This window comes from Panthera tigris, chromosome E2 (assembly GCF_018350195.1).
Source record: "Panthera tigris isolate Pti1 chromosome E2, P.tigris_Pti1_mat1.1, whole genome shotgun sequence".
NCBI lineage: Eukaryota > Metazoa > Chordata > Mammalia > Carnivora > Felidae > Panthera > Panthera tigris.
The window spans coordinates 44,336,667-44,350,213 of record NC_056674.1 but is presented as its reverse complement, the minus strand read 5'-3'; the positions used below and the strand labels follow the sequence as shown (position 1 = coordinate 44,350,213).

At 54.0% G+C, this 13,547-nt stretch overlaps 1 protein-coding gene across 2 annotated transcripts; it reads right to left on the bottom strand.

Annotated features, from left to right (window-relative positions):
• Positions 1–1,978: 1,978 nt before the first annotated feature.
• On the bottom strand, positions 1,979–13,005 carry VPS4A (vacuolar protein sorting 4 homolog A). 2 transcript variants are annotated; one of them, XM_042969482.1, is made up of 11 exons: positions 12,811–13,005; positions 9,315–9,426; positions 9,084–9,231; positions 7,660–7,718; positions 7,425–7,544; positions 6,781–6,937; positions 6,093–6,241; positions 5,659–5,740; positions 5,208–5,427; positions 3,581–3,721; positions 1,979–2,867 (listed from the first exon to the last, which is right to left on the bottom strand). In XM_042969482.1, exons 1-11 carry the CDS (start codon positions 12,829–12,831, stop codon positions 2,766–2,768), a joined length of 1,311 nt encoding a protein of 436 aa, XP_042825416.1. In that variant the 5' UTR covers positions 12,832–13,005; the 3' UTR covers positions 1,979–2,765. The 2 variants fall into 2 exon arrangements, with proteins under 2 accessions (XP_042825416.1, XP_042825415.1); XM_042969481.1 differs by having other exon boundaries at positions 7,660–7,721; positions 12,811–13,003.
• Positions 13,006–13,547: the final 542 nt, after the last annotated feature.

Below are 13,547 nucleotides of genomic sequence, written 5' to 3'. Positions count from 1 at the left end.
TCCTTATGAAATTAGAATTCAATGAGCCTCCATTCCCTTGGACAATGTTTATAACCTCCTGCAGGGTGGCATCAGAATATTCTAAAAAATTTTTTAATGTTTATTTATTTCTGAGACAGAGACACAGCATGAACGGGGGAGGGTCAGAGAGGGAGACACAGAATCTGAAGCGGGCTCCAGGCTCTGAGCTGAAAGCACAGAGCCTGACGCGGGGCTTGAACTCACAGACTGTGAGATCATGACCTGAGCCGGAGTCGGAAGCTCAACCAACTGAGCTACCCAGGTGCCCCAGGCATCAGAATATTCTAATGTTTCCTTACACCTTACAGTGCTCTGAGGTTAACAGTTCTTACTGATGCCTTTGTAATGTAGGTCTGTAACATTTGACTGAAGCTTCCTGACCTGGGGGCCCAAGAGTATACGGTAGCTCAGAGCGGACCTTAGAGAAAGCTTGAAACTGTCTATATTGCTGACAACTTGAGGTTTACTATTGTAACCAAACCCACTTAGAGGAAGGATCTGTTCAACTAAATACTGTAGACCAAAGGCAACAAATCTGGATTTGTAATAAAATCTCTCCCATCTCAGGCAGATACATCAGCCAGCAATCAGCATCTTGAGCTAAGGAAAGTTTTAGAGGTCAACTACCAAAGTGAAAGCGAAGGTAGACAGAAGGTTTAGGATAGAATTCCCAAGTAGGGAAGAGGGGATTTCACGGTTAGCATGTAGGGGAGGAAATTCCTCTGCACATATTAGCCATGTTTAACATAGATGGTGAAGCCACCGCATCGGTTCAGCCCCAAATGTGAATAGGACATTCGTCACCCTGCTCCGAGTCACTGGTGGTGGAGACAGGAATGGAGAGGCATGGCGTGCTGTGATGAGCCACGGCAGCCCCAGTTTCCGTTAACCTCTGTGACTTGTCAAGGTGTTTAAGCAGTAGAAAGGAAGATTTAAAAAAATAAAGTGAGGAGCTCCTGATTCAAGTAAAGGTGACCGGAGGCAGAATAAGAAAACACAAAAGGCTAAAAGGAAACCGCACAAGCAGAGGCAGTGTCCTATGCTGGCTTCTAGTCCAGCACTTACAAACAGTAATTGGTGGCTGAGGCAGCAGGTTATCGAGGCAGGGCTAACGCACCCAAGTGGAGAGGAGCGCTTGGGCCCGAGCCTTCGAGGAACCCATCAAAAGCTGGCTCAATTCAGCAGCCATTCCTAACCAAATCAAAGAACACCACAGTGGCAAGGCTAACGTGATCTAAGGTGGGCCACGTAATCCATTCTGGACAATTCGGGTTTTACTAAGATATAGAACAATAATACCGGCTTCTTGAGGGGGAGGAGGGCTGGAACAACGCGACGCCGGGCCTTCTGTATGTTCACATGCGCGTGGTCAAAACGCGACAGCCTCCTCGACAGACGGCATTTCTAGGGCTGCCCGCTCTGGAGCCTCGGGCGTCTCATGATCAGGAGTCACAAATCCAAATGGCCACAGGGGCTGGGCAGGCAACGCAAGGGAAAGAAGCAGTCCATGTGGGGATGGCTGCACCGGACAGCGTGTTCTCCTCCTGAACAGCGCAGCCCCTGCTCGGCTGCGGCTGACAGGATGTCTCACGGGGACGCAGGCCCAGAGTTGCCCGATGTCCCCAAAGCCAGAACTCTGAATTTCCACATCAACTCTCTTGCTTTTTCAATGCTGGCAGCAGACCAAAGCAAACACAGCTGCAGGCCGTGTCTGGCCCACAGGCCCCCCGGTTTGCAGGGAGAACTGTCCAGGTCCCACATTTGCAAGGCCTTAAGGCGAAAAAAAGTTCTGGCTGACCTGACCGGAGAACAGGCCGGGGAACTGTGACAGCTGGCAATGCCCTCCTCTGCTGACGAGAAGAGCACGGAGAGAAAACCAGAGGGTCTTTCCACTGGAAGCAAGCGTGGCCTTCAAGAAGCCCCAGACAGGAATCAAAGATGAGATCACTCAGGTGGCTCAAGAGGGAAAAGGATTTATTAGCCCATTTCCAGGGCAGGGTGCCAGGGGCAGTGGCTGGGTTCAGCGTTCTCACATTCAGAGGGAAGAGAAGGCAGCAGTGAAACCCTACCTGACTGCCCTCACTCATTCTGATCTACATAGCTTTGTGCTCACAAAAACCATCCTCTCCTCCTGCAGGGAGGACACAGGGCCGGGGATGCTGACGTAGGGGTTGGGAATGGCTTGGCTTTACTCTCAGCCTTTACAGGCAGGGCTCGGGCTGGCGACCCAGGGCATTTGCCATTGTGTGCATAAGGAGTAAAACTTGGGTTAGAAGGAAAGGGCGGAGGGAGCTGGCAAGCCATTCTGACGGTCTGCACCAACCCCACGGTGTGGGCTGCTCCTACTCCTTGACGCTTCTGGGAGATTTTAACTTTATTTATAAAGAAGACAAAAATCCAAGCAGCATTAATTTAGGGGAACAAAGAAAGGTTCAAAAAACAAAACAAAACGTGGAGGGGCAGGACAAGGAGTTGATGAGCATCCAGAAGAGGAGGAGAACCAGTAGGAAGAAGTAGGAAGAACCAGTATTCCACCCAGTGCCGAATGTGCTTCTGTGTCTCTGCGGCCCCGGAGGCCCTTCCTTCCCACTCCCCGGCTGGTGGCCAGACAGCAGAGGGGATGCCAGAGTGACGTGAAGATGAGCCCCGGGGCCCTGTCTGGCTGCTGACATGGGGGGGTGCCGTGGATTTTTTTTACCCCAATCAATTCCTCCCACCTTCACCATCACCGAGTGAAGAAATTTTTAACTCTCCTGTCCAAAGTCCTCTGAGAATTTCTTCACTTTCAGGAGGTCCTCTGCATTCACGGTGGGCCGAGTGGTAGCCAGAGACCGGAGCATGTCCGACTGCAAAGACAAGGGCATGAAGCTGAGGAGCCAGGCTCCAGGTCCTTGGCCTCCCCGTGTCACAGAGCCATGTGGTCCAGGGCAGGAAGAGGCCTCCCCTCGTGGTCACTCCCAGCCCCAAGTGCAAAGCTCCCCTTGGTTGCCCAGCTTCTGCTTGAATGTCTCCTGTGACAGGACAGCTCTTCCCTCCTGAGGCGGCTCATGTCGTTTCCAAACAGGCCCACTCCTCATCTGAGAGAATCCAAGCTCCCCTCATCTCTTAACTCCCACGAGAAGCTCTTTCTGACTCCACACCCACCACACCAGCCGCACTGGCAGGACACCTGCCACACACAACAGGCAAGACCGTCAGCAAGACCAGGATGAGGAAAGGGCCAGACTAGTTCCATGAGGCTGCCTGTGCAACAGCATCAAAGCAAACTGCTGAAAGACACGGTCTCCTTCTGGGCACAAAGCAAGCCAAACCCGCGGAATGATGCAGTCACACCAGCTGGTCTTTTTTCTTGCTGAAGAAAGTAAAATGCTAACACTATGGCCTCATCCTGGGCCCGCAGTAAGTCTAATGGCAGGAGCTCCAGCTACCCAGAGCCCCATCGGCCATTCTGTTTGGGAGGAGGTACAACAGCCCAGGACAGAGAAGCAGAGCTTATTTTCAGACCCAAGGCCCCAATTTTCTGGTCTCCGTGCAATCCCTGGCCCAGCCAGCTGCTTACCATGCAAACCACAGGCTCTAAGAGTTTGTCACCAGGGACATCCATCCAAGTCATCTCCATGGCCTCTGGGTCTCCTGGGGAACATGGGGTCAGGAGGTCATCGATCATAACGCTAGGGTTGGTGCGGGAAGGGCCACAGACCTGAAATCAGAGGAGTCTGGCTGGAGGGGTTGCCCCTCAGCGCTTGGGGAAGAGACAGGTTGCCTCAGGTTCTGAGTCATGAAGAGAAGGGAATGGTAGGGAATGAACGCACGCCTGGGTTTCGAGGTCATCAGTCTGAGAAGGCAATGACTCCTTCAAAACTCGGGTTGGTAGTCAAAGTAGCTCGAAGTAGGATCTCAGAGGTTTGTGATTAGCCTGCTATTCCAGGCGCTGTTCTCCAGAATCTCAGTTTGGGGTCCAGAGTGCCCTGATATCTTCCTCTTGCTCGTCCACTCCATCAGATCTCACCACAAATGCAGTGACATCAGAAATGTCTTTCCAACCAGTCTGCTTTATTGGCAACATCCCCCTGAATATCCCCGAGGCTAAGTCCCTCCTTCCTTCAACTGTTGACTCAAATGTCACCTGGGGTGATGTACCCCTTAAGAGTACAACCTGGGGGCGCCTGGGTGGCTCAGTCGGTTGAGCGTCCGGCTTCGGCTCAGGTCATGATCTCGCAGTCCGTGAGTTCGAGCCCCGCGTCGGGCTCTGTGCTGATAGCTCAGAGCCTGGAGCCTGCTTCAGATTCTGTGTCCCCCTCTCTCTCTGCCCCTCCCCCACTCATGCTCTGTCTCTCTCTGTCTCAGAAATAAACATTAAAAAAAATAATAATAGGGGTGCCTGGGTGGCTCAGTCAGTTGGGCATCCGACTTCAGCTCAGGTCACGATCTCGCAGTCCGTGAGTTCGAGCCCAGCGTCGGGCTCTGGGCTGATGGCTCAGAGCCTGGAGCCTGCTTCCGATTCTGTCTCCCTCTCTCTCTGCCCCTCCCCCGTTCATGCTCCGTCTCTCTGTCTCAAAAATAAATAAACGTTAAAAAAAAAAAATTTTTTTTTTTAATTAAAAAAAAAAAAAAAAAAAGAGTACAACCTGCCCACCACGCTCCAAACTCCAGAACACCAGACGCCCTCCCCTGCTCTGTCCTTCCCCTCATCACCCTCAAAGAGACAAATTTCACCCCAACTAGACAGGAGGCTCCTACAAGGCAGAGATTTATTCTGCTCTGGTCACAAATGTCTCCCTGGCTCCTAGAACAGCACCAGGCGCAGAGTAGGAACCTTGGCCGACACTGGGCAGAGATGTGCTGTGTGAAACGAGATCCTCCTTCTAGCGTGTGATTTTGTGCCCAACACTTTTCACACATCGAGTGGGGCCCCACATGTGGCGGCACAGCCGGGGGTGGCAGAGGTGGCTGCCGTGGCCTCTGGCTTCACAGTCTGAGGTAGTCACACTCAAGCAAGAACTACAGGAAAGGACGGAGCAGGGGCAACCACAGCCCCTGGAGCCAGAGGGCTCATTTTGTACTTGCCCTTGATTCTCCAAGAGACCAAAGATGTATCATCACCTGAGCAGCCAAGCTGCGGGCCAAGAAAACAGATATCCGTGTTCCTATGACACTCCCTAAGCGACTCCCTGCCGGCCACTCACCTTTTTGAAGTGTGTTGCCGACTGTACTTTTCGAACAGGTTGCATGAGGGAGTCCCGCACAATGATGCTGATGTCAGCGCCTGAGTAGCCTTCCGTCTTCCGGGCCAGCTCATGGATGTTGGCATCAGTGAGGTTGTGGGGGGTGCTCCCCAGATGCAACCGGAACATCTGGGCACGGGCAGCCTCCTCGGGCAGCGGGATGTAAATCCGCTTTTCAAACCTAGAGAGCCAAGCACAGGGCAGGACTTGAGAGCAGATGGTACAACGGTCTTCATGGAGAAGGGCGTCGGGGTCCTCCCGAAGCTGGCCTCACCACGGACCCTGCTCGCCACGCAGACACGAAGAAGCCTCCACGGAAACGGGGTCGGGTTGCACCCACGGCTGCCAGCAGCAGGACTGACCACAGGTGGAGAAAGGCCTCAGCCCCTGGCTCCTACTGGGGAAGACTCACCTCCTTCTAATGGCTGAATCCAACACCCACGGGATGTTTGTGGCACCGAGAACCAGGGTCCCATCGTTGTTATTCCCCACCCCTGGGGAGAGAGGGGAACACAGATGCTGACCCAGAACACCCGCAAGGACCAGGCAGAATCCGTGGGAAGCACCCGATGCAGGACCATCCCTGTGCCACCACCGGCAGGGCCACAAGCAGCTCTGCGGGGCCCAGAGCCCCGAACCCTGTCTGGCCCGGGGAGGGCAGAGGGCCGGCAGCGGAGGCCACGGTGACCTCACTGAAGGCCTGGGGAGATGGAGCTGAGAACCGCTCCCCGGACATTTTCTCTCCTCCCTAAGGACAACCAGACCCAGCCGCGGCTAAACGATGAAGCCCGGGGCTGGCTCTAGGTAGACCGAGAACCAGGGAGGGCACCCGGCACGGGCACGCACCCTGCATCTGGACCAAGAACTCCGTTTTGATCCTTCGAGCAGCTTCGCTCTCATTTTCATTTCGGGACCCGCAGAGGGAATCCACCTCATCGATGAAGATGATGGAAGGCTTGTGCTGCCTGGCCAGCTCAAACAGGTTCTTGACTAGCCTGTGAAGGTGACAAGCGGGTCTGGGATCGGGACACCCACACACATGCCCGGCCAGGGGCCCAGTCACTGCTTCTCTCGCCTTTTCCACAGGCGGGTCAAGACTCCAGTCATGCTTGGATTTCAGAAAAAGTCATCACACATCCACTGGCAGCACTGTACCAGGGGGAACAGCCTGCCTTGGGGACAGCCTCACTCATTAGCTCTGAATTTAGGACAAGTCCCTTCCCCTCCGCTCAGCCTCAGTGCGATCTTCTGCAAAATGGGAGTCGGTGTGGGAAATAACTGAACCACACGAAGTCCCCAACAGGGGACACCCACCTGATACCCAGAGACTGCAAGCGCATTTATTTCCCTTCCCTTCACGAGGGCTCCTCTCTCCCAAGTTCCCAGTCAACGTTAGCACTCTTCGTCAGGACAGCGTCCCGTGCAACAAGCTAGCAAGATCCCCCTCTGCTGGCTACTTCTCCCTGACACCCAACAGCGGCTCCTCTGGGAGGTGCCGTGAGGGCAGGGCAGCAGGGCCTGGCAGCTGACTTACTTCTCACTCTCCCCCAACCACTTAGACATCAAGTCTGAGGAGGACACAGAGAAGAAGGTGGAGTTGTTGGCCTCTGTCGCCACCGCTTTGGCCAGGTAGGATTTGCCTGTGCCAGGGGGTCCAAAGAGCAGTATCCCTCGCCAAGGCGTACGCTTGCCTACGAGAAAGAACAAACTGAGGTGAGCTTCTTCCCGACTAGGGAAAGGGAACAGAGAAAAAGAGGAGACTTAAGGCGGGAGAGAAAAGTTCTACAAGACAACAGATTCTAGAAACGAAGGAATAAAGGGAACTGAACAGCCTGCTGAGAACTTGCTCCCAGCCCCGGCTCGTGACCCCCAAGACCTTGCAAAGTGACACTGGCCGGCACTGGTTCCTGACCCTGATTACTCACTGGGGTGGTCAAGTCAAAGTTCTAGTCGCAAAGGTGTTTCTGACACCAGGGAGGAGCCAGATGACGGCGATGAGCAGGTCCCGAAGCCTCTCCCGACTCAAAGCCCGTGGGAAGGTCAGGCCCTCACCCACTGACGGCCAAGAGAGCCGAGTCGCTGCCTGCTCCTGGACACCTTCAGCGTGGAAGCCCTGAGCTGGCTTCCTCAAAAACCTGCTGCTTTTACTATCTGGACCTAAAGTAGCTCCACTCTTACCTGTGAACAAATGTGGGAATTTAATTGGCAAAATGACAGCTTCTTTGAGGGCCTCCTTGGCCCCCTCGAGCCCGGCCACATCATTCCACCGAATGTTGGGCTTCTCCATCACAACAGCACCTACAAGAGGCAAGCGGAGCCTTTGACCTGGAGGCTGACTGTGGAGCCTGAGCCGACCCTTCAGGGGTCCTCACCATGTCCCCCTCCCATTGCTGCAGGGCCTCGGGCCTCTTACCCATCAGTTGTTCCTGCAGTTTCTTTTTCTCTGGATTATCCCCTTCACTGTCACTATCGCTGCTGGGAAAGGAGACAGAAGAGGACATCTAAAGCGAGAGGCGGTTGGGCAAGGAGGCATTGAGAGCAAAGTCAGGCTCTGGCTGCTGGCCCAGTGGCAGAGACGCCTGTCCTGCTCAACAGTAGAGACCCACAAGCAGGTAACTCAAGAACATTCGGGCCACCTGTTCTCGACACTCCCTCCACATCCTCTAGGAAATACTCCCGTCACCCATCCTTGTTTCTTCATTAAGGGAGCAAGAATAGAGATGTGTGCCCTCTCTAGAAGGCCGATGAGGGACGTGTGCTTTGGCTGGACTTCAGGAGCAGCTGGGGAGGCAGCTGGAGCTGTCCCCGGCCTTTCGCACAGACTTACAGCCAGATGGCAAGTGGCTGTGACTCAGAGAAGACGTGAAGTTTAAGTCTAAAGGGGAGCACTCAGGAAGGGAACATAGTCACTGGCCTCACCCCAGGGCCAGTCCCCTAATGGGACATAAGTGGTTGGCCCTCCTCAAAACTCTTCCAGCCCCCCCAAGATGCCTCACCCCCTGGCCCTCTTCCTCTCTTCTGAGAGCGCGTTCCCTGGCCTGGGCAAGCCCGTCCACCCGGGAGCCACGCCTCTCAGCTCTGGTGGGGTAGCTGACACATCACCTGCCTGTCTCCTGCTCCGTGACACTCCTGCCTGGGACCCTCCCCGTGGCCTCCAGGACACCACTGGCCTTGATGCTCAGCTACCTGGGATCTCTGTGGTGGGTAAACCACAGATGTGAGGAGAGAGGCTGCAGGGCGAGCACTGGCTTTGTAGCTGGAAACAGAAGCCCTGGGTGTGGGTCCAGACTCCATCAAGTACCGGCTCAGTGACCTAGACCGTATCTCTGAACTTGAGTGTGTTGCCCCATCGGTCAGATGAAGACAAGAACTCTGACTGTAACAGCGGCAGATACTTTTTCATCCTGACTGCAGGCAGAGCTCTCGGGGCTTTCCCCGTGTCCTCTCATTTGCTCCTTAGAGCAACACTGGGCGGGCAGGCCCGTTATCCCCCTTCTATAGAGGAGGAGCCTGGAGCCACAGGGGTCATGGCACTTGTCCACGGTCACTTGGCTAGGAAGTGGCAGAGCCAAGATATAGCCTGAGAGTCTGACTGCAGAATCCAAGGCCGGTGACCTCCACGCTGGCTCCCTGTTTCACTCACAGCTGAGGCACCGCCCACGGAAGTACTCTGCAAATCACCTGCGGAGAGCAGCTAGGGGCCTTGTCACTAGATGGGTGCAATTCCCCAGGAGGAAGGCGCTATGGAAGTCGAAGGCATCATGAGCACCAAGAACGGCAGGGAGGTGCTCACGGGGGCTCCGGTCCCGGCCGGGTCCTCCCCTCCTCCGTGCTCACCCCTTGCTCTCACTCTGATTTTCTTTGACTGGCTTCTTGCCATGCTTCTCTTTGTTTCGTAAATAATCCTTCAGCTTCTCCGCTCGGTCTAGGTACTGCATGCACTTGGCTCGAATGCTCTCCTTGGCCTTGTCGCTGTGTGCCTCATCTGCAAAAGGGGAATCAGAGAGGGGGTACCCGCTCTGCTCTTGCAGGGGTTCTGCAGCCGGGGAGGGCCCTGCTGTGACTCACATTTGATAGCGTGTAGGAAATACTCCACAGCATGCTGATAGAGCCGGAGTGCCTCCTCGTAATTCTTGGCTTTATCCTCTTCTGTGGCTTTTGTCACCAGGTCAATGGCTTTCTGGAAAGGCAAAGCAAGTACCTCAGTGCTTCCCAAGAGACCCAAAAAGCCCTTGGGGTCCCAGGCAGCAGGAATCCTGTGGATCTGTGGGTCGCACACCATTATGTCGGCCTCTATTTCCAACATGAACCAGAAAGGCCTTAAGAGGAAGCTTTAAATGACAGCCGTCCCTCTTCACAATGCACTCAGAGTGAAAAGCAACTTCCTTCTCAATTTCGCTCTGGATTTCAGCAAGTGGAAACCTGATCAAATATCTCAGGTTAGAGCTCAAAGGGAGAATCCACTTTCTATTCCGTGCCTCAAGGGAAAGAAAGGTGGACCCGGACCCAGACCCAGCACCGGACCCAGTGCCTGGAACAGGGGAAACACCAGAACGAACTGACTGCTGTGCTGCTCAGCATGAAGGCCAGAAACCGCATTTGACCTCGAAGGCCAGAGAAGAGCCAGCCCTGAGTTTTATGAGACGGATGAAAGGGATCTCTACTTCCTTCTACTGGCCCAACTTGCTTCTCTAGGGTGAAAAGGGAAATTTGCTACTTAGGGAAGGGATGCTTGGACACATGGGTCAGTAAAGCAGTAGCTTCAGTGAGAAAAGTGCTTGCTTACCCCAGACCCAGATATGTGCTACCAATTAAGAGGAACGGTCCTCTGGAGTCTTGTAAGAACCCTTGAAAGTGTCTCTGTGAATCTCACAAACCCTGTAGGCCTGTGCTCTAGACTGAACCTAAAACACGCTGGATCTTTCAGGCAGCTGCCCCACACCTACATATCCAGTTTTAGAAACCATGGCTTCACCAACCCAGGAAGCATTACCAGAATTATCTTCCCCAAGCTGATGAGCACTAGACACGAGGCGGGCAGATCCCACTGTAAACACAAAGTTCTATCCACAGCAAACAATAAACCTCCTGATCAGCTCTTGGCAGGGCCCAGGCTTTGTGCAGCCCTTCCTCATCTGAAAGTAAGAGGTCTCCGAAGGACACAGCTAGTCCTACAAAACTAACAGACTGGAGTAGGTTAGGCCAGATTGATGAAAACTGAACTCACCAGGTTGAAAAGATGAGATAAGGTGAAGGGGGTGTTGGCTACTATTTTCAAGCTCTGCTACCTCCACTACCTAAAAATAGAGAATGACCAGGAGCCCAGAACCTTCTGGAATGATTAGCTTAAACAATTTTTTTACGTTTATTTATTTATTTTGAGAGAGAGCTAGTGGGGGAGGGGCAGAGGGGGGGGTGGGAGAGAGAATCCCAAGCAGGCTCCACACTGTCAGTGCAGAGCTCAATGCAGGGCTCAGACTCACAAACCATGAGATCACGACCTGAGCTGAAAACTAAGAGTTGGACGCTGAACTGACTGAGCCACCCAGGCGCCCCCTGGAATGATTCATTTAAACACAAGCTTCTTGGGTCTACTCTCCCCGGACAGTGGCTCTTGAGCTAAGACATGAAACGAGTTCTCCTGTCCCTGATGGCTTCTCTTCTCCAGAACCAATATGCCCATCTCCTTGGACTTTTTCACTCTATATGCATTCTTGTTTGGGTCTGTCCTTTTGAAAGGCAGAGTTCAAAAAAGTAATCCAGGCATGCTCTGCCCACCGCCCCCCGCTTCTAGATACTTTATTAATTAATGCACCTAAGAGCACCTTAGGTCTTTTTGGCATCTGCATAGTGTTTCATGTACAAGAGGCCGCTGGTGCAATGTGAGAAGGAGTAGTTTTGCCTAACACAACGGTGAGGCGATAGATAAAACTGCCAGCCTGCCACAGCTCTCGTAACACAGATGGCAGAGGATGAGGGAGAAAGACAAGGGTAAGGAAGATGTGTGAACACAGGGGCTGGCAAACTTTCCGTAAAGGAGCGGACGGTAAATGTTAGACTTTCCTGGCCATACAATCTCTGTTAGCAGCTGGCTACTCAACTCTGCCTTTGTAGCCCAAAAGCAGCCCAAAAGTTCCGATAAAACTTTATTTATAGACACTGAAATTTGAATTTCATGATTTTCACGTGTCATGAGGTATCTTTTCCCAGCATTTTAAAAATATAAAAACCTACGACATTATGATAAGTGAGGGAAGCCAGTCAGTCACAAAGAACCACATATTGTATGATTCCAGTTATAGAAAATGCCCAGAATAGGCAAATCCATAGGGAAAGTAGATTAGTGTTGCCTAGGGTTGGGAGAGATAGAGGGTTTGGGGGATGACAGTAAAGGGTGTGGAGTTTCTTGGGGGGGATGAAGATATTTTAAAGTGTGGTGACGGTCACACAACTCTGAATAACTAAAAGCCATTGAATGATACACTTTGAATGTGGTTTATGTGGTGAGTTAGATCTTAGGGTTTTTTTTTTTTAAAACGTAAAAACACTCTTAGCTCAAAGAAAAAAAATGTCTGAGCAGGTGGGATCTACAGGCGAAAATTTACAACCCCCTGCCCTAACAGATCACAGCTTGTGCTGGTGGACGGTGGTGTCTGGCTTTGGACCCTAACTAATTCCTGGCCTAGTACCCCGATTTATTCCAGGCCTGTTCCCACCTTTTCCTCCGCCTTCAGGAATCTGAATGCCACCCATCCTGTCCTGATCCAGCCAAACGCCCCTTCTTCCACGAAGTCTTGCCTAACTCCCTCACACGCTTTATCTGTCATGACTTACTGAGCACTTACTATGTAGCACACACTGTGCCAAGAACGCTTTACCTGAATTACTCAATCCGGAGCCAGTGTCACAACAACCCTACAGGGTACTACCCCATTTTACTGACAGGAAACGCGAAATTCCAAGATCAAGTAACTGGCCCAAGGTCACACGCCAATGAGCGGCAAAGCCAAGACCGAAGCCCAGGTCGAGGCCTGAGCATGTTTCTGTTGGCCGGCACAGCAGGACCGGCAGCACCTGGAGGGTGGGTCAGTCATGCATCCAGGTGGCGCCACCCCAGCACCACCAGGCAAGATCTAGGGAATGAATGAAGGGTCGCCGGCCGACGGGAAGAAATCGGGGCCCCGGGGAAGGAGCGGGGACTTGTCTTCAGGGAGGCAGGGAGGGAGGGCGAGTAGCCCGGCTGCGGGGCCGAGCTTCCCGGGCGGCGCCGGTGCGGTCCGCGAGAGGCTGATCCCCGCGGTGGGACCTGGGCGCCGCCGGCTGCACTCGGCGGCCTCGGGGCTCGGCCCGACTCGGCCGGGGGGCGGGGGCGCGGGCGTTCTGGACAGGAAGCGGCCCGTGGCTCCGAGCGCGTGAAAACAAACAGGCGGAGGCGGCGACAGGGCGGCGGGGCGGGAGCCGCGGGGCCGGCGCTCCGAGCAGGCCGCCCGCCCGAGTGCTGGCTCGCAGGCCCCGCCGCGCCTCCTCCGGCCTCCGGAAGCCGAGCCCGGCCGCGCCGTGGTACCTGGAGGGTTGACGTTGTCATTTCATCTCCTGGGTCCGCCCCACACCCCGCGGCGCTTCTTGCGGCCTCGGTCCGGCCCCGGGTAGCCGAGCTGCTGGGTCCGGCGCGGGGACGCCGGCGGGTTGGCGCTGGGCGCGGGCAGGGCAGCCGCTCGCAGCGGGAGCGGAGTCGGAGGGCGAGCGAGGAGCACGGCCCAGAGCGGTCGGGCCCGAGCCGCGCGACTTCCCCCCAGCGGCCACAGCCGGCACTGCAGGCAGCCCTCCCGGCGGCCGGGGGTCTGTGCCGGCGAGGTCCGGGGTGGGGCCGGGCGGAGGGCGTGTTAGGGGTGTGTTAGGGGCGGGGAGCCCAGCGAGGGCTGGGGTGGGGTTGGGTGCGGGGCGTGGCCAGAGTCAGGACCAAATAGAAACCTCCAGTCCTAGACCCCATTGCTGTGAAATAGCGCCTGTAGGTCAGTTTTTCTTGCACAGTATAAGCCTAATTTCCCAGAGCTTCGGGTTTCTGATATTTAAGAGGATGTACTAAAATTAGTATCTTGTCTGGCTTTTGGGGGGAATGAATGAGCTAACTAATGTAAACACAGCGTACCCCACACTGGGGGGATTCAGCCTGTTAAGTATTATTATAATGCTGGTGGCTCTGTCTAAAGCCAGCTTTTTATTTTATTTTATTTTATTTTATTTTATTTTATTTTATTATTTTTATTATTTTATTTTTTAAAAGATTTTATTTTTTTAAGT